Source organism: Lucilia sericata, unplaced genomic scaffold (genome assembly GCF_015586225.1).
Source record: "Lucilia sericata isolate MDLA Ls3-8-SP2 unplaced genomic scaffold, ASM1558622v1 Contig000792F_arrow, whole genome shotgun sequence".
Lineage (NCBI taxonomy): Eukaryota > Metazoa > Arthropoda > Insecta > Diptera > Calliphoridae > Lucilia > Lucilia sericata.
In genome coordinates this window covers 140,596-167,507 of record NW_023994785.1, presented here as the reverse complement: position 1 = coordinate 167,507, position 26,912 = coordinate 140,596, and the positions used below count along the sequence as shown (strand labels likewise).

Genomic DNA, 26,912 nt, shown 5'->3' with positions numbered 1-26,912 from the left:
TTTCGTTAGAAAAAGTTGATCAGAAACTGAAAACATTTCTTTAGAAAAAGTTGCTCTGAAACTGACAACTTTTCTATAGAAAAAGTTTCTCAAAACCGACAACTCTTCTATAGAAAAAGTTGCCCAGAAACTGAAAACTTTTCTTTAGAAAAAATTGCTCAGAAACTGAAAACTTTTCTTTAGAAAAAGTGGCTCAGAAACTAGCAACTTTTCTATAGGAAAAGCTGCTCAGAAGCTGAAAACTTTTCTTTAGAAAAAATTGCTCAGAAACTAAAAACAACTTTTCTATAGAAAAAGTTTCTCAGAAACTGACAACTTTTCTATAGAAAAAGTTTCTTAGAAACTGACAACTTTTCTATAGAAAAAGTTTCTCAGAAACTGACAACTTTTCTATAGAAAAAGTTTCTCAGAAACTGACAACTTTTCTATAGAAAAAGTTTCTCAGAAACTGACAACTTTTCTATAGAAAAAGATGCTCAGAAACCGACAAATTTTCTATAGAGAAAGCTGCTCGGAAACTGACAACTTTTTTATAGAAAAGGTTTCTCAAAAACTGACAATTTTTCTGTACAAAAAGTTGCTCAGAAACTAAAAACTTTTCTATAGAAAATGTTGCTCAGAAACTAACAACTTTTCTATAAAAAAAGTTTCTCAGAAACTGACAACTTTTCTATGGAAAAAGTTGCTCAGAAGCTGACAACTTTTCTTTAGAAAAAGTTGCTCAGAAACTGAAAACGTTTCTATAGAAAAAGTTGCTCAGAAACTAAAAACTTTTCTTTAGAAAAAGTTGCTCAGAAACTGAAAACGTTTCTTTAGAAAAAGTGGATCAGAAACTGAAAATCTTTCTATAGAAAAAGTTGCTCAGAAACTAACAACTTTTCTATAGAAAAAGTTTCTCAGAAACTGACAACTTTTCTATAGAAAAAGATGATCAGAAACCGACAAATTTTCTACAGAGAAAGCTGCTCAGACTTTTTTATAGAAAAGGTTGCTCAAAAACTGACAATTTTTCTGTAGAAAAAGTTGCTCAGACACTAAAAACTTTTCATTAGAAAAAGTTGCTCAGAAACTAAAAACTTTTCATTAGAAAAAATTGCTCAGAAACTAAAAACTTTTCTTTAGAAAAAGTAGCTCAGAAACTAAACACCTTTCTATAGAAAAAGTTGCTCAGAAACTAAAAACCTTTCTATAGAAAAAGTTGCTCAGAAACTGACAACTTTTCTATAGAAAAAGTTTCTCAGAAACTGACATCTTTTCTATAGAAAAAGTTTCTCAGAAACTGACATCTTTTCTATAGACAAAGTTGTTCTATAGACAAAGTTGTTCTATAGAAAAAGTTGCTCAGAAACTGACAACTTTTGTATAGAAAAAGTTGCTCAAAAGCTGAAAACTTTTCTTTAGAAAAAGTTGCAAAGAAACTGACAACTTTTCTATAGAAAAAGTTGCCCAGAAACTAACAAATTTTCCATAGAACTAGTTGCCAGAATCTGACAATTTTTAAATTTTAACAACTCTCCCTGAATACCCCTACTTAATTAAACTTTAACTAAAAGCTATTTTTATGCCAAAAAATAACATGTTAACCGTCTGACATTTATGGGTCTCTGTAACAAATAACAATTTTGAAGAAAAAAATATTTTACGCATATTTCTTTTATTTAATTTTTATTGTTTTTTTTATACAGTTTTATGTCTGGTTTCGTTTGTTTTTTTTTTACTCAACAATATTTCAACTTTACATGGTCTATTATTACATGATTATAGAGTTAAAAACTTAATTGGTCAACGCCAGTAAAGGTGAAGATAAATTATATTGTTTCACATATATTTAAAGACTAAGGTGCCAAAAAAATCTTTTAAGATCGTAATTAAAATAAAATATTTATGTTTGGACATCGCGACGAAGGCATAAATTCATTCAAATTCTATACAATTTAAAGTGATTTGTTTTAGGGCATTAAAGATAAATGAATATGTAAACAGCCTGACTGAAAATTAAGTCATTCTAGTTTAAAAAGAACATTTATAATGCTTATGTAGAGTATTAGTATTTATGTAAATTTTGTATTTAAATTAATATGTAATTGTAGGAATTCTTTTTGGCGAAAAAATGTTTAAGGAAATAAATTTATAAGGCTTAAACTACTTTAAATAACAAAAGAATTAAAAATCTGGAATTTGTGTGATATATGTATTTCTCAATGATTTAACTATTACTTATTACAATAGGTCTAAAAATCTTTAATATATAGTTTCCTTATTACATTGTCAAACTAGAAATTTTAGCCAAAACAATTTGAACCAGCCGTAGGAATGGTTGTTCAGATACCGACAACTTTTATATAGAAAATGTTGCTCAGATACCGACAACTTTTATATAGAAAATGTTTCTCAGATACCGACAACTTTTCTATAGAAAAAGTTGCTCAGATTCTGACAACTTTCCTATAGAAAAAGATGCTCAGATACTGACAACTTTTCTATAGAAAAAGTTGCTCAGATACTGACAACTTTTCTATAGAAAAATTTGCTTAAATACTGACAATATTTCTATAGAAAAATCTGATCAAATACTGACAACGTTTCTATAGAAAAAGATGCTCTGATACAGACAACATTTCTACAGAAAAAGTTGCTCAGATTCTGACAACTTTTCTACAGAAAAAATTGCTCAGATTCTGACAACTTTTCTATAGAAAAATTATTGACAACTTTCCTAGAGAAAAAGTTGCTCAGTTACTGACAATTTTTCTATAGTAAAAGTTGCTTAGTTACTGACAATTTTTCTATAGAAAAAGTTGCTCAGTTACTGACAATTTTTCTATAGAAAAAGTTGCTCAGTTACTGACAACTTTTCTATAGAAAAAGTTTCTCAGTTACAGACAAATTTTCTATAGAAAAAGTTGCTCAACTACTGACAATTTTCCTATAGAAAAAGTTGCTCAAAAACTGACAACTTTTCTATAGAAAAAGTTGCTCAAAAACTGATAACTTTTCTATAGAAAAAGTTGCTCAGTAACTGACAACTTTTCTATAGAAAAAGTTGCTCAGTAACTGACAACTTTTCTATAGAAAAAGTTGCTCAGTAACTGACAACTTTTCTATAGAAAAAGTTGCTCAGTAACTGACAACTTTTCTATAGAAAAAGTTGCTCAGTAACTGACAACTTTTCTATAGAAAAAGTTGCTCAGTTACTGACAACTTTTCTATAGAAAAAGTTGCTCAGTTACTGACAACTTTTCTATAGAAAAAGTTTCTCAGTTACTGACAACTTTTCTATAGAAAAAGTTTCTCAGTTACTGACAACTTTTCTATAGAAAAAGTTTCTCAGTTACTGACAACTTTTCTATAGAAAAAGTTGCTCAGTTACTGACAACTTTTCTATAGAAAAAGTTGCTCAGTTACTGACAACTTTTCCATAGAAAAAGTTGCTCAGTTACTGACAACTTTTCTATAGAAAAAGTTGCTCAGTTACTGAAATTGCTTAAATACTGACTCAGTTACTGACAACTTTTCTATAGAAAAGTTGCTCAGTTACTGACAACTTTTCTATAGGAAATGTTGCTCAGATTCTAATTAACTTTTATAAAAAAATTGCTAACAATTCAACAATTTATCCTAATAATTAATTCAATACTCGTTCTAACAAATCGATCAAAATATGAAATATTAAGTAGCAAAAAGTTGGAAATTATATCCTCCTTAACACTTCTGTTCTGCAACTTGTTAAAAACTTTAATTAAAATGAGTTTTTTTTTCATATTTCCATAATATTGCCGTAACATATAATTAAGAAATATTTATGATTACATTGAACTTTTAAAAATAAAAACACATTTGTTATTATTTTATTTTAATAAATATTTTTTTCGTTAAACTATACTCAACAAAATGGTAATCTCATCAAAAAATCATGAATAAATGTTAGTGTGATTAATTAGTATTTAATCCAAAATCAAAACTTGTATAAAATATAACTTTAAGCTAAAAAAAAAGAATTATAATTTTTAAAGATATCTTTTACTGCTGGCTGTTTGTATTTATGACGAAAACTTCAGATGAAATATCTAGTTGATACGTGAAACGATTAGTTTTAAAAGTCAGAAAAAATTTATATTTAAATTTGTTAAGACATCAATAACCATAAAACAATTTACATTTTGACAATTGATAAATGTGAGAAGTTTTGATAGAGTTTCTTAACAAAACAAATTTAAATGAATTATTAAACTATGCGGGTGTTTCACTTACAAAGTGGTAACAAAACGTCTTAACAAGTCACTTTTATCTGGTGGGAAGTGACGTTTGATTTGAAGTCAATTTTTTTGTCAAAAAAATAAAATAGCAAATTTTAAATTAAAATATTTTATGCAAATAGCAATTATTGCAATTTAAATCTTTTTTTTTGCATTTTGAAATGAAATTAATAACATATTTCAAATAAAATGTCATTAAGATTTATTTCATAATTAAATATTAATTTTTTTCATGTTTATATTTTTGATTATACATATTTCAGAATCTTGTGACCTTTTCATTTGTATAAAGAAGATTCGGGTATTATTTATTCTATTCAAATTTATTATTTCATTTGAAATGACATTGATACGTAGTGTGTCCAAAATTATTATTAATTATACCCTACCTTCGATATAGTTGAAGTTTTTGATACTCAGATACTGACCACTTTTCTAAGAAAAAGTTGCGCAGGTATTGATAACTTTTCGATAGAAATTGATGCTCAAATACAGAATTCTTTTCTATAAAAAAAGTGGATCCAATAGTGATAACTTTTCTATAGAAAACGTTGCTCAGATACTGAAAACTTTTCTATAGAAAAAGTTGCTCAGTTACTGACAACTTTTCTAGAGAAAAAGTTGCTCAGATTCTGACAACTTTTCTAGAGAAAAAGTTGCTCAGTTACTGACAACTTTTCTATAGAAAAAGTTGCTCAGTTACTGACAACTTTTCTATAGAAAAAGTTGCTCAGTTACTGACAACTTTTCTATAGAAAAAGTTGCTCAGTTACTGACAACTTTTCTATAGAAAAAGTTGCTCAGTTACTGACAACTTTTCTATAGAAAAAGTTGCTCAGTTACTGACAACTTTTCTATAGAAAAAGTTGCTCAGTTACTGACAACTTTTCTATAGAAAAAATTGCTCAGTTACTGACAACTTTTCTATAGAAAAAGTTGCTCAGTTACTGACAACTTTTCTATAGAAAAAGTTGCTCAGTTACTGACAACTTTTCTATAGAAAAAGTTGCTCAGTTACTGACAACTTTTCTATAGAAAAAGTTGCTCAGTTACTGACAACTTTTCTATAGAAAAAGTTGCTCAGTTACTGACAACTTTTCTATAGAAAAAGTTGCTCAGTTACTGACAACTTTTCTATAGAAAAAGTTGCTCAGTTACTGACAACTTTTCTATAGAAAAAGTTGCTCAGTTACTGACAACTTTTCTATAGAAAAAGTTGCTCAGTTACTGACAACTTTTCTATAGAAAAAGTTGCTCAGTTACTGACAACTTTTCTATAGAAAAAGTTGCTCAGTTACTGACAACTTTTCTATAGAAAAAGTTGCTCAGTTACTGACAACTTTTCTATAAAAGTTGCTCAGATTCTGACAACTTTTCTTTAGAAAAAGTTGCTCAGATTCTAACAACATTTCTTTAGAAAAAGTTGCTCAGATTCTGACAACTTTTCTTTAGAAACTTTGCTCATATTCTAACAACTTAGCTCAAAAGCAAGTCTCTATCAACCGTAATTATTAAGATAATTTGTTTCTATCAAACATACATGATCTCTATCTGATTTGATAAGATGCTGATGGACTTTATTAAAAGATTCTCTATCTCTAACTTATGCTAGTTTGTTTTATTTTTATTTGCCTTATAGTTTTGTGTTTTTGCCATTTAGCTAATTAAAAGAAGTAGATTTTTCTTCATATAATGTTTCATCTGCAGTTAAACCAACAAAGTGTTACCAGTTTTAGTGTGATTCTGTGTTTCAAGAAGGGGGAAACAATTATTATTTGTATATATCATATTCTTCTTTTTACTTGTTTTTAATAGATTTAATTAAAATATCTTTTTTTTTTTTGCTGTTAATGGTTTCAAGTCAAGTCATAGAGACCCATTAATCATGTTATAAACCTAGAAAAAAATACTTATATTCATTTAATTTAAATTATATTATTTACTTTAATTAAGTTGTAAGAAATGATTTTTTGGTTAAGATTTTAAGAAAAAAAGTAAATTTAATAAAACTGGTAACAATTAATTTAACTAGAAAACATTATGAAAGATGAAGGTAATATGAGTACAAGTACACAACAAAAAAAGAATTAAATACGAGGTGTTGGATTTGATTACAGATTGTATAGATAGTAAGTATACTTTATGTGTTTTTTTATTGTGTAATAAAATTTGAGGCCTATTTTTTCAATTGGCATTCAAGTTATTTGGGCAGTTCTTTTTTTAAATTTAATGTTTTGCTAATAAAATTTAATTTTAGATTTTAATCCTATTAATTTTTACTTAAATAAAAAAAATTATATAGTTGAAGGCTCATGTTATTAGGTGTTTATTACTTTAATTAACGAGCCAGTAATTTTTATTTATGGAAAGTTATTTATCTTTTAAGGGAGTTTTTAAAATGCAATCTTAAAATATAAACTCAATTTAACTTTTCTATAGGAAAATGTGCCTACATCCTAGAAAATATTTAAAAGGATTCTGACAACTTTTCTGTAGTCAAAGTTGGTCTGATTCTGACAACTTCTCTATAGACAAAAATCTGAGCAATTCTAAAAACTTTTGCATAGAAAAAGTTTCTCAGGTTCTGACAACTTTTTTGTAGAAACATTTTCTGAAATTTTGGCAACTTTTTTGTAGAAAAGTTGCTCAGATTCTAACAAATTTTCCATAGAAAAAGCTTCTCAAATTCTGACAAATTCTTTGTAGCAAAAATTTCCTCAAAATCTGACAACTTTTGCTCAGATTCTGACAACTTTTCTATAGAAAAAGTTGTACAGATTCTGACAACTATAGACAAATTTGTACAAATTCTGAAAACTTTTCTACAGAAAAATTTGTACAGATTCTGACAACTTTTCTATAGAAAAAGTTGTACAGATTCTGACAACTTTTCTATAGAAAAAGTTGTACAGATTCTGAAAACTTTTCTATAGAAAAAGTTGTACAGATTCTGACAACTTTTCTTTAGAAACAGTGGCTCAGATTCTGACAACTTTTCTATAGAAAAAGTTGCTCAGATTCTGACAACCTTTCTATAGAAAAAGTCGCTCAGATTCTGACAACTTTTCTATAGAAAAAGTTGCTCAGATTCTGACAACTTTTCTATAGAAAAAATTTCTAGATTCTGACAACTTTTCTATAGAAAAGGTTTCTCAGATTCTAGCAACTTTTCTATAGAAACATTTTTTAGATTCTGACAACTTTTCTATACAAAAAGTTTCTCAGATTCTGGCAACTTTTCTATAGAAAAAGTTTCTCAGATTCTGACAACTTTTCTATAGAAAACGTTTTTTTAGATTCTGACAACTTTTCTATAGAAAAAGTTTCTCAGATTCTGAGAACTTTTCTGTAGAAAAAGTTTCTCAGATTCTGACAACTTTTCTGTAGAAAGTTTCTCAGATGCTGACAACTTTTCTGTAGAAAAAGTTGTACAGATTCTGACAACTTTGTTCAGATTCTGACGACATTTCTATAGAAAAAGTTGTTCAGATTCTGACGACTTTTATATGGAAAATGTTTCTAAAATCCGGACAATGTTTCAGGAATAATACAAACTAAGGAAATATTTCTTTCAAGTATACCGCAGCGCCCTTGAGGTGTTATGTCGAATATAATACAATCTGATTATGTTTATACAGTACTTTTAATTTTATATGGTTTGTATCTTTGCTATTGACTCGAGCTATAACATTCATATTTTGTAATTAATATTATAGCATATTTTAAGACATTTTTAAATAAATATATTTACAACTCATTGTAATAAAATTTCTAACGGTATATCCAACCAACAAAAAAAAAACATTAAAAAATCCATGAAGAATGTATGAAATAAATAACAAAAAAAATCTTGTAAAAATTAACTAAAATTCAGTGCAAATCTGGCTGTTAGTGCATGCAAGTGCACGTCCAACTTTGCATTGAATTAAAAGTAAAACATTTTTGTTAATTGTTAGTGTTAGTTTTATATGTAAAGTTAATTGTTTTTAAAATATTTATTAAAAAAATTAAAATACATTTAAGCAGTCAATGTAAGTAGAATGGGGGTTTCAATAAAAATAAGCTATTGAATTTAAAAACGATCGTATGTTTCTTTTAAGGGCTTTCTCTTCCCCAGTACCGTTATGTAATGTACGTAAAAAAATATTTGTCAATGGAGTGATGTCACATGCGGCATTTGTACAAATTATATTGCTGGCCCTAGTGACCCAAAATCATCTAGCTGTGGCGAGTCGTTGCAATTTGGATCAATTTATGTGTAAAGATGGAAAATGTATTTTGCAAAGCAAATTATGTGATGGACGTTTAGATTGTTCAGATAATTCCGATGAACTTGATTGTGGTAAGTAGACAAACTAATTCAGACAATTATTAAGAGGAAAAGAGAAAGCAAGTTCATAAGTAAAAGAAAAGAACCTAATCTACTGCAACCTAACCTAATTTACGTTTTATTGTTTTCTATCCCTCTCTTTAGATTTAAAGATGTGCCGTAAACCCGATTGGTTTCAATGTTCTCTACCACATGGCCCTTGTCTTTCATCGGATTTAATTTGCAATGGCATTGAAAATTGTCCCGGCGGTGAAGATGAATTGGATTGTGTTGATCATGAGCGTGGTTCATCGAAAGATTTCGGTATTGGTGGTTGGCACTCTATGCAACGTAATTGCAGTCAATATGAATACACCTGTCAATCGGATCGCTCTTGCATACCATTGAATTTTATGTGTGATGGTAAGAAGGACTGTCATGATGGTTCCGACGAGACAACAGGCTGCCTGAGGGCCGAGGCTAGTTGTAAGGGTTTCTTTTGTCAAAATAAACGTTGTTTGGAGAGTAAGAAATGGTTGTGCGATGGCATTGATGATTGCGGTGATGGCAGTGATGAGATGAATTGTGGTAAGTGAGGAAGTAATGCAAAGTCTTATAATTAAACAGATAAAGTTTTATAACTATCTGTATGTTTTTCTTAGTAAACCAATGATTATTATTAAGCCCCAAGGAGATGCTTTGGTAGATCAGATTGTGTTTCCGATTTTGTTTAAGTTTGAACAACGTTTCAATGCAAAATGTTATACTATAAAAAAGTCATATTATGAAAATTTTTCTACAGAAAGTCTCTCTGATTCTCTCAATAGAAACAGTTTCTATAGAAAAAGTTGACTTTTCTATAGAAAAAGTTGCTCAGATTCTGACAACTTCTCTATAGAAAAAGTTGCTTAGATTTTCACAACTTTTCTACAGAAAAAATTGCTCAGGTTCTGACAATTTTTCTATAGAAAAAGTTACTCAGATTGTGACAACTTTTCTATAGAAAAAGTTGCTCAGATTCTGACAACTTTTCTATAGAAAAAGTTGCTCAGATTCTGACAACTTTTATATAGAAAAATTGCTCAGATTCTGACAACTTTTCTATAGAAAAAGTTGCTCAGATTCTGACAACTTTTCTATAGAAAAAATTCCTCAGATTCTGACAACTTTTCTATAGAAAAAGTTCCTCAGATTCTGACAACTTTTCTATAGAAAAAGTTGCTCAGATTCTGACAACTTTTCTATAGAAAAAGTTCCTCAGATTCTGACAACTTTTCTATAGAAAAAGTTCCTCAGATTCTGACAACTTTTCTATAGAAAAAGTTCCTCAGATTCTGACAACTTTTCTATAGAAAAAGTTCCTCAGATTCTGACAACTTTTCTATAGAAAAAGTTCCTCAGATTCTGACAACTTTTCTATAGAAAAAGTTGCTCAGATTCTGACAACTTTTCTATAGAAAAAGTTCCTCAGATTCTGACAACTTTTCTATAGAAAAAGTTCCTCAGATTCTGACAACTTTTCTATAGAAAAAGTTCCTCAGATTCTGACAACTTTTCTATAGAAAAAGTTGCTCAGATTCTGACAACTTTTCTATAAAAAAAGTTGCTTAGATTCTGACAACTTTTCTATAGAAAAAGTTGCTCAGATTCTGACAACTTATCTATAGAAAAAGTTCCTCAGATTCTGACAACTTTTCCATAGAAAAAGTTGCTCAGATTCGGACAACTTTTCTATAGTAAAAGTTGCACAAATTCTGGCAACTTTTCTATTGAAAAAGTTATTCAGATTCTCACATCTATAGAAAAAATTGCTCGGATTTTGACGAATTTTTGTGTAGAAAATGGACAAAAATGTGGCGCCTTCTTAAAACTACATTTTCTCAATGTCATCTCAATTTCGTAAAATTCAATATTAAAAACAAATTATTTCCAAGAATATAATATAAATCAAATTTAATAAATGGAACATACCTTTTTTTGAATTTATTAAATTGGTGAAACTTGCGGGAAATATTTTCGTATCTACTTAGTGGCTGATAGTCTAGTTGGCAATGTGATAGTTGAATTAGTCTGATATCGTAGATTTGATTTCTGCCATAAACTATACTTGGCAAATTAGGCTGGAACATATTTTTTTTTAAATTTTATCACAGTAAGAGATACTTGGATTTCTTCTATTTTAAAAATTTTTGTTATTTTTGTAATTACACTATTTATTAATTTAATTAATTTATTAGTAATGTCTGCTACTCAAATACCATTCTGATCGAAATTACCGTTAACACTAAATACCGTTGTAAATCGAACCGTATCCACAGGGCTTAGCGATTACCGTGATATCGAAATTTTATATATACGACCGAATTTATTCGTTACACCGAACCGTATCCTCAAGGTACATATATTCGATTAGCGCTATTAAAATACCGTTACCGTTACGTATATTTCAAAATTAATATTATTAAAGTTACAATATAAAGTCATGAATCTTTATCGCTTTATAGTTTGCGAATAAAGTGTTAGTGAGTAAGTTCCTTAACAGATTTGTAAACCCGATTGAGTAGCCAATATTTATTTATTTATTGCACATTATTTTTTATATATATTTATTTTTTATTCACACTTTATTATATTATTATAAAACGATTTTATTATTTTATCACACTAATTTTATTTAATTTTAACACTTTTTATATTTTATTTAAACACTAATCTCATAAAAAGAGATTTTTTATGATAACAGGCCATTTTTATTTATTTTTTTTATTTTTATTTTTAATAAATTATACATTTATTTTTTTATTATAATAATTAAGAAAAAACACTTGATATTTTATTATAAAACTGATTTAAATCTCAAAACAGGAGATTATTTGTGGAACTTTTTTATTAATACAAATTTACACAAATTATATTACTTTCATGAAGAACTTTTTATTATATATTTATTTATTATTTATTAATTATTTTTTATTATTTATTTATTATTTATTATTTATTATTTACTATTTATTATTTATTATTTATTATTTATTATTTATTATTTATTATTTATTATTTATTATTCATTATTTATTATTTATTATTTATTATTTATTTTTTATTTTTTATTTTTTATTATTTATTATTTATTATTCATTATTTATTATTTATTTTTTATTTTTTATTATTTATTGTTATGGAAAAAGTTGTTTAAATTCTGACAACTTTTCTATAGAAAAAGTTGTTCAAATTCTCACAACTTTTCTATAGAAAAAGTTGTTCAGATTCTGAGAACTTTTCTATAAAAAAAGTTGTGCAGATGACATCTTTTCTATAAAAAAAAGTTGTTCAGATTCTGACAACTTTTCTATAGAAAAAGTTGTTCAGATTCTGACAACTTTTCTATAGAAAAAGTTGTTCAGATTCTGACAACTTTTCTATAGAAAAAGTTGTTCAGATTCTGACAACTTTTCTATAGAAAAAGTTGTTCAGATTCTGACAACTTTTCTATAGAAAAAGTTGTTCAGATTCTGACAACTTTTCTATAGAAAAAGTTGTTCAGATTCTGACAACTTTTCTATAGAAAAAGTTGTTCAGATTCTGACAAAAAAAGTTGTTCAGATTCTGACAACTTTTCTATAGAAAAAGTTGTTCAGATTCTGACAACTTTTCTATAGAAAAAGTTGTTCAGATTCTGACAACTTTTCTATAGAAAAAGTTGTTCAGATTCTGACAACTTTTCTATAGAAAAAGTTGTTCAGATTCTGACAACTTTTCTATAGAAAAAGTTGTTCAGATTCTGACAACTTTTCTATAGAAAAAGTTGTTCAGATTCTGACAACTTTTCTATAGAAAAAGTTGTTCAAATTCTGACAACTTTTCTATAGAAAAAGTTGTTCAAATTCTGACAACTTTTCTATAGAAAAAGTTGTTCAAATTCTGACAACTTTTCTATAGAAAAAGTTGTTCAAATTCTGACAACTTTTCTATAGAAAAAGTTGTTCAAATTCTGACAACTTTTCTATAGAAAAAGTTGTTCAAATTCTGACAACTTTTCTATAGAAAAAGTTGTTCAGATTCTGACAACTTTTCTATAGAAAAAGTTGTTCAAATTTTGACAACTTTTCTATATAAAAAATTGTTCAAATTCCGACAACTTTTCTATAGAAAAAGTTGTTTAGATTCTGAACAACTTTTTCTATAGAAAGAGTTGCTCAGTTCTATAGAAAAAGTTTCTCAGCTTCTGACAACTATAATCAAAGAATTTTTTTTTATAATTTTGTTGGAAGTTTTTAAAATTAAAATATAAAGTTCAAAACATTTAATTGACTTAAGTTTTTCTTTGAAAAAAGAGTCTCATGAAAACTTCAGAAATCGTCTTTGTTTAAAATAGTAAATCGAATTTTCAATAAGTTTTCAAAAGACTAAAAGAAATTTAAAGGGTATTTTTCATAATAATTCATTAAAGGTTTATAAAACTAAATTTGTTCCATAAAACTTTAGAAAATTATTATAAACAATATGCTTAATGAAAATTAAAGAGATTGATCAAGAATAAATATTTTGAAAAGTCTTAAAGAAATTAAATAAATTTAAATTAGCATTTTTAAAAATAATTATTAAATAAAAACTTAAGTCAATTATGATTTAAAATTTAGTTAAATTTGAATTAAAAATTTATAATGATTTGAAAGGAATATACTAAAGATTTTTTTAAATTTAAGAAATATTTTTTAATATTTTAGTTAATTGTTATTTAAGAAAAAAATTTATATTTTAAAATAATTTTATAAAAAGGAAAAAGAGGCCAAAATAGTTGATTTTTTAATTTTTTTAAATTTAAAGCTTAAGCCAAAAATGCTTTAAGTTTAATTTATTTATTATTATTATTTTTATTAAAATTATTTATTATCATTTTAAGGAATCTCTTGAAAACTTAAGAAATCGCCCTTGTTTAAAATAGTAAATCGAATTTCCTTTCAACATTTTCAAGTTTCCAAAAATGAATTTATATAAAAATATTTAAACCGAAAGAAATTTCAAATAAAACAAATTTAAAGCTAATATTGATAAATTTTGTGAAGAAACTTAAAACATTTATGGCTGGAGCTTTGTTGCAAAAATTTATATTTAAATTATAATTAACAAAAACATATATTTTATTATTATGAGGAGGAGGAGTATTAGGAGGAGAGGATGTATTATTAGTGAGGAGTAGTAGGATATTAGTTTATAGTATTTATTAGGAGGATGATTATTATATATGAGTAGGATTATTATATATATAGGAGGATTAGGATTAGTATTATTATTAGATTATTATTATTATTATATTAGTATATTATTATTATTATTATTATAATTTATTATGATTATTTTATTATTATTTATTATTATTTTCTTCAATTGAACTATATTTTTTTATTTAAGAACACTGAAATAAAAAAAAAAAAATGAATTACTTTACTAATTGAACAATAAAATTATAAAAATAAACAAATAAATAATTAAATAAAATTTTTATTTTTTTTTTTTTAAATCCTTAATTTATTACAAAAAAAATTTGATAAAACAACCCTAAAATATTAAATTTTCTGCTGAATCTTTTAATAATAAAAACTTAACTAAAGGCAAACATTTCCTCTTCCGTTAAAATATTTTATTAACTTCAACCACTTACTTTATAATAAACTTTTTCTGCAAGAGCGCCCTCTTACGTTAAAAGCTTGCACTTAACAGTATACTTTCGAAAAGTTTTCCATAATTAAGCTTTCTCTAAACACATCTATGTATGTATCTTCATTTCATGTTCTCTTACATCCAACAAACATAAACTTTAACATTTTTCCTTATATTAAGTACAAACATACAAACACAAATGCAACTTGTTATTTTTCCCCACTTAAAAGCCGGTTCATCTTTCGCTATTTAACTAACGGCCGCACACAGCAACCGGTTAAAATACGGCATTTAATTTTTTATTGATTTTTCCCCTAAATACAACACTCACTACTTAAATTTGCGCAAATCAAAGGAGGAGAAATAAATGAGAACAATTTATTATGAGTATGTGTGCGCAGTTGGTTTATATATATGTACATTATGGTCGCCCCAAAATAAAAGTTGCTTATAAATTTAAATAAAATTTGATATAGATTGAATTTTGAAAAACGGAAAAAACCGTTTCGTTAGATTTTATTGAGAATTATTGTGTATTAATTTCAACAAATCATATTATATTCATCTCTGTTAAAATATAAAAAATCTGAAAATTTTATGAAAAATTAGAAAATTTCTATTACTTTTACTGTTACAAAAATGCCATTGAAAGCGTCCCTCAAGGACCTACTTTATGATATGAAAATTTTATATATTTTCTTTGGAAGAAATATGAAAAAAATCATAAAAACATCAAAAAAGGACCTTTTTATCCTTTGATTCAGGTCGCCAAATATTGACACCAGGACAAAATTTTGAGAAACGCTATCTTATAATCTATTAAACTATTAATTTTAGTTGGGAACATCGACACCATTTTTTTCCTCCATACAAACGGGGCCACCCTAATGTACATATATCCTTAAATTATGATACGATTAGGAAAATAACGAAAACCTATGATGACTTAATATATTATCAGAAATTATTTTTATGTGAAAAAATAAAAGTCGATGTTAGATTATTAAATAAGATTAAGAAAATAGCAAAAATTTATGATCACTCATATAACAACTATTTCATTAAAAATCTATTTATATATGAAAAATCTAAAACCTACTGTAGATTCTTTAATAAAGCTTCTTTTAAGAAAATGACAAAAATTTGTGAACATTTTAATATTCGATAAAAAATTAATTTTTATATAGTAAACCTAAAAAATCTGCGAGCACTTTTATTTTCAAATTAAAGTCGTTTTATAAGAAAGAAAGAGAGCTAAAATTGGTTGTTCTACTGAGAAAATTTCGAAAATTTATGATCATTATATTCTCCATCTATAGCTTAAAATCACGCTTCAGTTGAGAAAACAGCAAAAATCTATTTTTTATGAAAAAACTAAAATCTACTATTAATACTTAAATAAGGCTACAATTACGAAAATAGCAAACATTTGCGATCGCTATTAAACATCATATTTTCTATCAAAAATCTTCACTATCTATTTAAAAAAATAATAAATATTTATTTTCTATAAGAAATCATTTCTCTATGTATAAGAAACATAAAATTAGTTGTAATTTGTTAAATAGCACTCCAATTGAGAAAATAGCGAAAATCTTCAACAAAACACCAAAAGCGACTATAAATACTTAAATAACACATAAATTAAGAAAATAACCAAAAACTGTGAGAAAAAACTCAAACTGATTTTTAAAGAAAAATTCTAAAATTTTATAACAAACAACCTAAAATAACATTAATGAGATAAAGCAAAACCACACGTCATATATTTATACTAAAACTTTTTTATAATTTAAAATTTAAACAAATTTAAAAACTGAAGAAAAACAATACACAAAAACTTAAAATCGACTGTAAATTAAGCAAAAATTAAACAAAAACCTAAATTTTTGATCAGAAATTTTTCAACTAAAAATAATTCTTAAATAGCATTTGCCATCAAAAATCTATTTTAATATGAAAAATCAAAAATTTACTAAAAACTAAATACAAATAAAACTACTAACCAACACTTTAATATTTCACCTTCCTTTTTGGAAATTTTATTACTTTGTTTCTTTTATTTGTTTCAAAATGCAAAACCAAATATTTTTCTAAGTTTCCTCTTCTATTTCAAATATTTCAAACTTTTTCCTTTCTGTTGTTGTTGGTTGCTAAAAAGCTTTTACTCTCTAGCTAAAATACTAACCAAAATAAAAATACCCCTTCCTAATTAATTTACCATTTCCATTCCTTGAAACCGCTTGATAACTTATTTCCCTTTCTTTTGTTGTAAATTATCTAAACATAAGCTTATACTCGCCTGTTGCATCACCCCTTTTCTCCTATTGCAAAAGATAAACCGCTTCTTCTTTACTTATTAAAACGAACGAGCGCACGACACGACATAACTCGAAACGGTTAAAATCCGCCATTTAATTTTTCACAACTTTAAACACTATTTTCGCACATTTATAATTAATATTATTAAAAAATTCTTACAGATAAATGTTTACAAACACTTAATTAACATTTTTATATAAAATTCTTTTTTTATTTCTTATTATTTCAATATTAAAACGCGTTTAAAGAGGACACTACTCCGAATCGACCGAACCGTGTGACAACTGAACTAAAACTGCAAACTATGTCAAGTAAAAGAAAGCTATTAACTGCAAACTAAAGAGAGTTCATGTGAAGCTTAATACAGTGAAAGCTTTTTTAAGTTAGTTGCATTGGTATGCGTTTAAGTAGCGAGAGGTATTTTAATGGGCATGCGTATTATTAGTTGGGAGAATTTTCTCATTTAGAATCTAAATATGTCTGCCCCTTTGATTTGAATTTTATGTATACATGTATGTATTTACAAAAATGAGAGCCAAAGAATTTCCTTAACTTTAAGAATGAGAGGTGTTTTTATATGAGAGAATTTCTTTTCAGGAGAGTTAATTATTGTGAGGCTGCGCCATAATTTTATGTATGTATAAAAATGAGAGGAAAAGGAAACTTTTTTGCAAATACTATTTCCTTAGCAATATACTGTAAATGAAACAAATATCTATTTTTATATCAAAACCCTAATTAACGCTTCAAGTTAAAATAGCAATAACCTGTTATCAGAAAATTTTCCACTATAAATAGATTTTTATACGGAAAAACTTAAAATATACTGTAAAACCTTAAATCATTTTTTTTCTATTAATTAATAAAATAGTGTAAAATTTATAAAATTTTAAAAAATCTGTGATGATTCATATTTTGTGATAACACTCATATTTAATATGACAAATAAAAAATCAATTGTTCTTCCTCTTATATAACGTTTCAATTAAAAAATCTATGATCACTTGTGTTTTCTAGATAAATATATATTTCTATATGAAAACATGCATTAATTGGGAAAGAATCAAAAATCTTTTTTTATTTAAAAACAATAAAAATAAATTTAGAAAAACTATAAAAATCTGTTATCTCTAAAATTTTCATCAAATAATCGTTTTTTTATAAAAAATCTAAAATTACTTGTAGATACTTAAATAATACTGCAATTCATTAAATAACATATACTCACATTTTCCATGAAAAATCAATTTTTATATCAAAAACCAAAATTTAGCTTTAGATCTTTTCATAAAAATATCAAAAAATATTGTGGTTACTACCATTTTTCATCAAAAACCTTATTTTAGGTGAAAGACATAAATAATAATTACAGCTAAAATTAAGAAAATGTACAAATTTTTGATTACAAAATTGTTTCTAGGAAAACAACTTTTATATGTTAAACCCAGAACTAAATGAGAAAATAATAAAAACATGAGATAACAACAATCGATTTTTATGAAAAACTTGACAATCACAACTTTTCACAACAAAAATATATTCGAAATAACACTTCAATTAAGCAAATAAGGAAAATTTGTGATCAATGATATTTATATGAAACACTGAAATTGAGAAATCAGAGAAAATCTGCAAAAACTCATATTTGTCAACAAAAATCTATTTTTATATAAAAAACCTAAAATCGGTCGTAGATCCTTAAATAATACTTATAATTTTCACTAAAAATCAAATATTAAAAAAAATTTTTGAATTAATCAGTAATCTACAATCGGATGTGTATTTTCCACAAAACTTGTGTTTACTCATATTTGCCAATTGAAATAGATTTTTATACAAAAAGTCGAAACTGTGCTTAAGATCCTTAAATAACACTCATATTGAAAAAACAATGAAAATCTGTGATCATTCATATTTCTAACCAACATTCGCTTCAATTAGGAAAAAACCGACAATATGTACGCACATACATACATGTATCATATGTTTGTATCACCCAAACTTTTTTAAATTAGTTGTAGATCTTTAAATAAGGTAAAATTTAAGGAAATAGCTAAAATTTTGATCCCCCTCAATAAGTAAAACCTGAAATTGGCCTTAGCTAACGTTTCAATTAAGAAAATATCTCAAATAAATTTTTATACAAGAAACCTGTAGATCCAATGGAGAATTGTTTCATACCTATTTTTTATGAAAACCCGAAAACTTACAAAATTTCCTGATCCAACACTTACAAATAACTTCTATCACTTCAATATTTACTCTTTCGTTTGAAAGATTTCTCACAAAAGTTTGTTCCTGTTGTTGGTTTCTTAAAACTCTGGTTAAAATCTTAATTAAACAAAACATATCTTAGTTTTACTCTAACATTTCCTCTTCAATTAAAATTATGTAAGCTTTTCCTGTTTCTACACTCATTGCTTCAAAAATGCTTTTGCAAGCCTTTGAAATAAAAAAAAAAATTTTAAATTCCTTTATTAATAAAAAATAAAACTTTTTCTCTAACATTTCCTCTTTTATTTGAAATATTTACAACTTTTCCTTTGCAACAACGTTTTTCCCATGTTGTTGGTAACTAAAAAGCTTTTTCACTCTAACAATAATACAAACCAAAACACAAATACCCCTTATTACTTAATTCTACATTACCCTTTCTTAAAACTGATTCATTGCTCATATTCCTTTCTGTTGTTGTAAATTATCTAAACATAAGCTTATACTCGCCTGTTGCATCTCCCCTTTTCTCCTATTGACTAAGATAAACCGCTTCTTCTTTATTTAAAAACGAACGAGCACACGACACGAATAACTCGAAACGGTTAGAATCCGCCATTTAATTTTTCACAACTTTAAACACTATTTTCACATACTTCTAGTTAATATTTTTAAAAAATTCTTACAGATAAATGTTCACAAACACTTAATAAACATTTTTATATAAATTTCTTTTGATGTTTTTTATTATTTCAATAATAAACCGCCTTTAAAGAGGACACTATACCGAACCGACCAAACCGTGTGACAACTGAACTAAAACTGCAAACTATGACATGTGAAAGAAAACTATTAACTTCTATCTAAAGAGAGAGTTATGTGCAGCTAAATACAGTGAAAGCTTTTTTAAGTTAGTTGCATTGGTATGCGTTTAAGTAGCGAGAGATATTTTAATGGGCATGCGCATTATTAGATGGGAGAATTTTCTTGCTATACTCAGTATCGTATACTGTGTGTATTTTTAGGAGAGTTAATTCTAATGAGTCTGCCCCTTAATGATTTAAAGTTTGTGTACATTCATACATATGTACATATGTATGTACGAAAATGAGAGGAAAAGGAAACTTTTTAACTTAAGTAATGAGTATTATTTTAATGGGCGTGCTTATTTATAAATATGAATATGGAAGAATATTCTTGGTCTATATACATATATACATACATATATTTTTAGGAGACCTACTCCGTATGTACGAAAATGAAAGGAAATGAAAAAATTTTGCAAATACTATTTCCTTTGCAATATAATTTAATACTTTTTTATTCATATTCATTTTTTAATGAACTTTTTATAAGCTAAATATTTTAACAGTATAAGTGTAAACTAATTTAATTTAAGAAAAAAAATCCAAAATATTTAAACAATAATGTAAATCGAAACTTACAATAGACTATAAGTAAGTTAAGCAAAAATTAATCAAAAACTTAAAATTGTAATCGGTATTTTTTTCCACTAAAAACTGATGTTTATAACAAGAACCTAAAATCGATTTTTTATTAAAAATTTAAAATTGCTTGTAAATGTTTAAATAAAATTTCATCTGAGAAAATGACGAAATTTTATGAATACTTATATTTTCCATGAAAAATTAATTTTTATATCAAAAATCTAGAATTAGATTTTTTAATAAAATTCTAATTGAGAAAAAAATTGCAAAAATTATATTCATATAAAATCATCGATTTTCATATGAAAATTCTAAAACAGGATATAGATCCTTAAATAATACTCCAATAGTTACAGATTTTAACACTTTAATTAGCACTTTAATTTGTAATGAAAAATCGATTTTTACATCAGAAACCAATATAAGACTCAAAGTGAGAAAATATCAAAAATCGGTGATCACTTATACATATTTTTCATAAAAAATCTACTTTTAGACGAAATACATAAATTAGTCTTTGGATCCTCAATTAACGTTACAATTAAGAAAATATCTAAACTATTTTCTATCGAAAATATGTTAAACTTAGAACTAGTAATAGAACTCTTAATAACGCACCTAATGAGAGAATAACACAAATATGAGATAACTAAATTTTTCACCAACAGTCGATTTTTATGAAAAACTTACAATATTTTGTAAATAACCCATCACAATTTTTCACAACAAAAAAATTCTACGAAAACAAAGTAAATCTGCAAAAAACTCATATTTGTCAACAAAACTAAATTTTTATATGAAAAACTTAAAATCGGCTCATATTTTTAACAAAAATCGATATTTATATAAAAAATTTAAAATTTATTTAAATCTTTAAATAATGCCCATATTGAGAAAACAATGAAAATCTGTGATCAGTCATATTTCTAATCATTTTAATTTGTTATTAAAAATCAATTTTTATATAGTAAACCTAAAAAATTTGCGATCACTTTTATTTTCAAATTGAAATCGTTTTATAAGAAAGAAAGTTAAAATTGGTTGTTCAACTGAGAAAATACCGAAAATTTATGATCATTATATTCTCCATCTATAGTCTAGAATCACGCTTCAGTTGAGAAAACAGCAAAAATCTATTTTTTATAAAAAAACTAAAATCGGCGATTAATACTTAAATATGTCTAGAATTATGAAAATAGCAAAAATCTGTGATCACTACCAAAATCATATTTTATATCAAAAATCTTCTCTATCTATTTTTACAAAAAAAAAAAAAAAAAATAATAAATATTTATAAGACATCATTTCTTTATGTTTGAGAAACATAAAATTAGATGTAAATTGTTAAATAGCACTCCAATTGAGAAAATAGCGAAAATTTTCGACAAAAAACCTAAAAGAGGCTATAAATACTTAAATAACACTTTAATTAAGAAAATAACCAAAAACTGTGAGAAAAAACTCAAACAGATTTTTAATGAAAAATTAAAAAATTTTATAAAAAACAACTTAAAATAACATTAATGAGATAAAGCAAACCACACGCCAAATATATATATTAAAACCTTTTTATAATTATATAAATTTAAACAAATTTAAAAAATGTAGGAAAAAATATACAAAAACTTAAAATCGACTGTAAATTAAGCAAAAATTAAACAAAACCCTAAATTTTTAATCAGAAATTTTTCAACTAAATATGAATTCTAAATAGCATTTCCCATCAAAAACCTATTTTTATATGAAAAATCAAAAATTTACTATAAACTAAATACTTTTACAAATAAAACTACAAACATTTTAATATTTCACCTTACGTTTTGGAAAATTTATTACTTTGTTTCTTTTATTTGTTTCAAAAGCAAAACTAAATGTTTTTCTAAGTGTCCTCTTCTATTTCAAATATTTATAACTTTTTTCCTTTCTGCTGTTGTTAATTGCTAAAAAGCTTTTACTCTCTAGCTAAAATACTAACCAAAATAAAAATACCCCTTCCTACTTCATTTACAATTTCCATTCCTTGAAACCGCTTGATAACTTATTTCCCTTTCTGTTGTTGTAAATTATCTAAACATAAGCTTATACTCGCCTGTTGCATCTTCCCTTTTCTCCTATTGCAAAAGATAAACCGCTTCTTCTTTACTTATTAAAACGAACGAGCGCACGACACGACATAACTCAAACGGTTAAAATCCGCCATTTAATTTTTCACAACTTTAAACACTATTTTCACATACTTCTAGTTAATATTTTTAAAAAATTCTTACAGATAAATGTTCACAAACATTTAATTAACATTTTTATATAAATTTCTTTTAATATTTCTTATTATTTCAATAATAAACCGCGTTTAAAGAGGACACTACTCCGAACCGACGAACCGTGTGACAACTGAACTAAAACTGCAAACTATGCCAAGTGAAAAAAAAAACTATTAACTGAAAACTAAAGAGAGTTCACGTGCAGCTAAATACAGTTAAAGCTTTTTGGTTGCATTGGTATGCGTTTAAGTAGCGAGAGCTATTTTAATGGGCATGCGCATTATTAGATGGGAGAATTTTCTTGCTCTAAGAGATTTAATTCTAATGAGTCTGCCCCTTTGATTTGAAGTTCATGTACATATGTATGTATGGTACGAAAATGAGAGTAAAAAATTTTTCTTAACTTTAAGAAATGAGAGGTGTTTTTATATGAGAGAATTTCTTTTCAGGAGAATTAATTATTGTGAGGCTGCGCCATAATTTTATGTATGTATAAAAATGAGAGGAAAAGGAAACTTTTTTGCAAATACTATTTCCTTAGCAATAAAATGTAAATTAAACAAATATCTACTTTTATATCAAAAACCTAATTAACGCTTCAAGTTAAAATAGCAATAACCTGTTATCAGAAAATTTTCCACTATAAATAGATTTTTATACGGAAAAACTTCAAATCTACTGTAAATCCTTAAATCACGCTTAAGTTTATTTAATTTTCTATTAATTAATAAAATAGTGTAAAATTTATAAAATTTTAAAAAATCTATGATAATTCATATTTTGTAATAACTAAATGAGAGAATAATAAAAACATGAGATGACTCTGTTTTCCATTAACAATCGATTTTTATAAAAAACTTAAAATAATTTTTTTCGCAACAAAAAATATATTATAAATAACACTTCAATTAAGCGAATAAGGAAAATTTGTGATTAACGATATTTATATGAAAACACTGGAATTAAGAAATCAAAGAAAATCTGCAAAAAGTCAAATTTGTCAACAAAAATCTATCTTTATATAAAAAACCTAAAATCTGTCGTAGATCCTTAAATAATACTCATAATTTTTACTAAAAATCAAATATTAACAAAAAAAAAAATAAAATTAATCAGAAATCTACAATTGGATGTATATTTTCAACAAAAATTGTTAGAATCTGTATTTACTCATATTTGCCAATACAAATGGATTTTTATACGAAAGGTCAAAACTCGGCTGAAGATCCTTAAATAACACTCATATTGAAAAAACAATGAAAATCTGTGATCATTCATATTTCTAACCAAAATTCGCTTCAGTTAAGATAATACCGACAATATGTACGTACATACATACATATGTATGTATGTTTAACTTTTTTAAATTAAAAACCTTAAATTAGTTGTAGATCCTTAAATAAGGTTAAAATTAAGGAAATACCTAAATTTTTTGATCCCCTTTTTCAATAAGTAAAACCTGAAATTGGCTTTAAATAAGTTTGAATTAAGAAAAAATCTGAAATCCAATGGAGAATTGGATTTACCAAAAAAATACTATTTTTATATGAAAACCCCAAAATTTTCTAACTTTACTGATCCAACACTTTAAAAGTTTTACAAATAACTTCTATCACTATAATATTAACTCTTCCGTTTGAAAGATTTCTCACATAAGTATGTTCCTGTTGGTGGTTTCTTTAAACTCGGGTTAAAATATTAATTAAACAAAACTTATCTTAGTTTTACTCTAATCAAACATATCCTTTTATATTAAAATTATGTAATTCTTTCCTGTTTTTACATTCGCTAAAAAAAAATTTAAAAAAAATCTTTATTAATAAAAAATAAAACTTTTCCTAAGTTACTCTAATATTTCCTCTTTTATTTCAAACATTAATGACTTTTCCTTTCCAACAACGTTTTCCCCATGTTGTTGGTAACTAAAAAGATTTTACTCTCTACTAACCCAATTAAAAAATACCCCTTCTTACTCAATTTACCATTTCCATTCCTTGCAATCGTTTGATAACTTATTTCCCTTTCTTTTGTTGTAAATTATCTAAACATAAGCTTATACTCGCCCGTTGCATCTCCTCTTTTCTCTTGACAAAGATAAACCGCTCCTTCTTTATTTATTAAAACGAACGAGCGCACGACACGAATAACTTGAAACGGTTAAAATCCGCCATTTAATTTTTTACAACTTTAAACATTATTTTCGTACATTTATAATTATTATTTTTAGAAAATTCTTACAGATAAATGTTCACAAACACTTAATTAACATTTTTATATAAAATTATTTTAATATTTCTTATTATTTCAATAATAAACCGCGTTTAAAGAGGACATTACTCCGAACCGACCGAACCGTGTGACAACTGAACTAAAACTGCAAACTATGCCAAGTGAAAGAAAACTATTAACTACCAACTAAAGAGAGTTCATGTGGAGCTAAATACAGTGAAAGCTTTTTTAAGTTAGTTGCATTGGTATGCGTTTAAGTAGCGAGAGCTATTTTAATGGGCATGCGCATTATTAGATGGGAGAATTTTCTTGCTCTAAGAGATTTAATTCTAATGAGTCTGCCCCTTTGATTTGAAGTTTATGTACATATTAATATATATGTATGTATGTACGAAAATGAGAGTAAAAGAATTTTCTTAACTTTAAGAAATGAGAGGTGTTTTTATATGAGAGAATTTCTTTTCAGGAGAGTTAATTATTGTGAGGCTGCGCATTAATTTTATGTATGTATAAAAATGAGAGGAAAAGGAAACTTTTTTGCAAATACTATTTCCTTAGCAATAAACTGTAAATTAAACAAATATCTATTTTTATATCAAAAACCTAATTAACTCTTCAAGTTAAAATATCAATAACCTGTTATCAGAAATTTTTCCTCTATAAATAAATTTTTATACGAAAAAACTTAAATCACGCTTAAGATTATTTTATTTTCTATTTCTGTGATGATTCATATTTTGTAATAACACTCATATTTAATATGACAAATAAAAAATCAATTGTTCTTCCTCTTATATAACGTTTCAATTAAAAAATCTATGATCACTTGTGTTTTCTAGATAAATACATATTTCTATATGAAAATATGCTTTAATTGGCAAAGAATCAAAAATTCTTTTTTATTAAAAAACAATAAAAATAAATTTAGAAAAACTATAAAAATCTGTTATCTCTAAAATTTTCATCAAATAATAGTTTTTTTTATGAAAAATCTAAAATTGCTTGTAGATGCTTAACTAATACTGCAATTCATAGAATAACAAAACTTTGTGAATAAATACTCATATTTTCCATGAAAAATCAATTTTTATATCATAAATCAAAATCTAGCTTTAGATCTTTTAATAAAAATAACAAAAAATATTGTGGTTACTACTATTTTTCAGCAAAAATCTTATTTTAGGTGAAAGACATAAATTTGATTCTAGCTCTTTAATTACAGCTAAAATTAAGAAAATGTACAAATTTTTGATTACAAAATTGTTTCTCGGAAAACAACTTTTATATGTTAAACCCAGAACTGGTTTTTGGAGCTCTTAGTAATGCACTAAATGAGAAAATAATAAAAACATGAGATAACAACAATCGATTTTTATGAAAAACTTGACAATCACAACTTTTCACAATAAAAAATATATTCGAAATAACACTTCAATTAAGCAAATAAGGAAAATTTGTGATTAGCGATATTTATATGAAAACACTGGAATTAAGAAATCAAAGAAAATCTGCAAAAACTCATATTTGTCAACAAAAATCTATTTTTATATAAAAAACCTAAAATCGGTCGTAGATCCTTAAATAATATTTATAATTTTTACTAAAAATTAAAAAACAAATATTGAAAAAAAATTAGAATTAATCAGTAAAATCTACAATTCCACAAAACTTGTTCGAATTTGTGTTTACTCATATTTGCCAATAGAAATGGATTTTTAAACGAAAAGTCGAAACTCGGCTGAAGATCCTTTAATAACACTCATATTGAAAAAACAATGAAAATCTGCGATCATTCATATTTCTAACTAAAATTGGCTTCAATTAAGAAAAAACCGACAATATGTACTTTTTTAAATTAGTTGTAGATCCTTTTTTGATCCCCTTTTTCAATAAGTAAAATCTGAAATTGGCTTTAAATAACGTTTGAATTAAGAAAAAATCTCAAATCAATTTTATTATAATAAACCTGTAAATCCAATGGAGAATTGGTTCACACCTATTAACCACAAAAAAAACTATTTTTATATGAAACCCCAAAACTTATTAACTTTACTGATCCAACACTTTAAAAGTTTTACAAATAACTTCTATCACTTCAATATTTACTCTTCCATTTGAAAGATTTCTCACAGAAGTATGTTCCTGTTGTTGGTTTCTTTAAACTCTGGTTAAAATATTAATTAAATAAAACTTATCTTAGTTTTACTCCAAC

General features: G+C 25.7%; 1 protein-coding gene across 2 annotated transcripts in view; it reads left to right on the top strand.

Annotated features, from left to right (window-relative positions):
* Positions 1-8,134: 8,134 nt before the first annotated feature.
* LOC119608101 (putative vitellogenin receptor) overlaps positions 8,135-26,912 on the top strand; it is an 82,412-nt gene continuing 63,634 nt past the window's right edge. For both annotated transcript variants that reach the window (XM_037962370.1, XM_037962369.1), the window contains exons 1-3: positions 8,135-8,287; positions 8,357-8,598; positions 8,731-9,153. In XM_037962370.1, the coding sequence (XP_037818298.1) occupies positions 8,286-8,287; positions 8,357-8,598; positions 8,731-9,153 (667 nt within the window). In that variant the 5' untranslated portion in view covers positions 8,135-8,285. The remainder of the gene's footprint in view (positions 8,288-8,356; positions 8,599-8,730; positions 9,154-26,912) is intronic.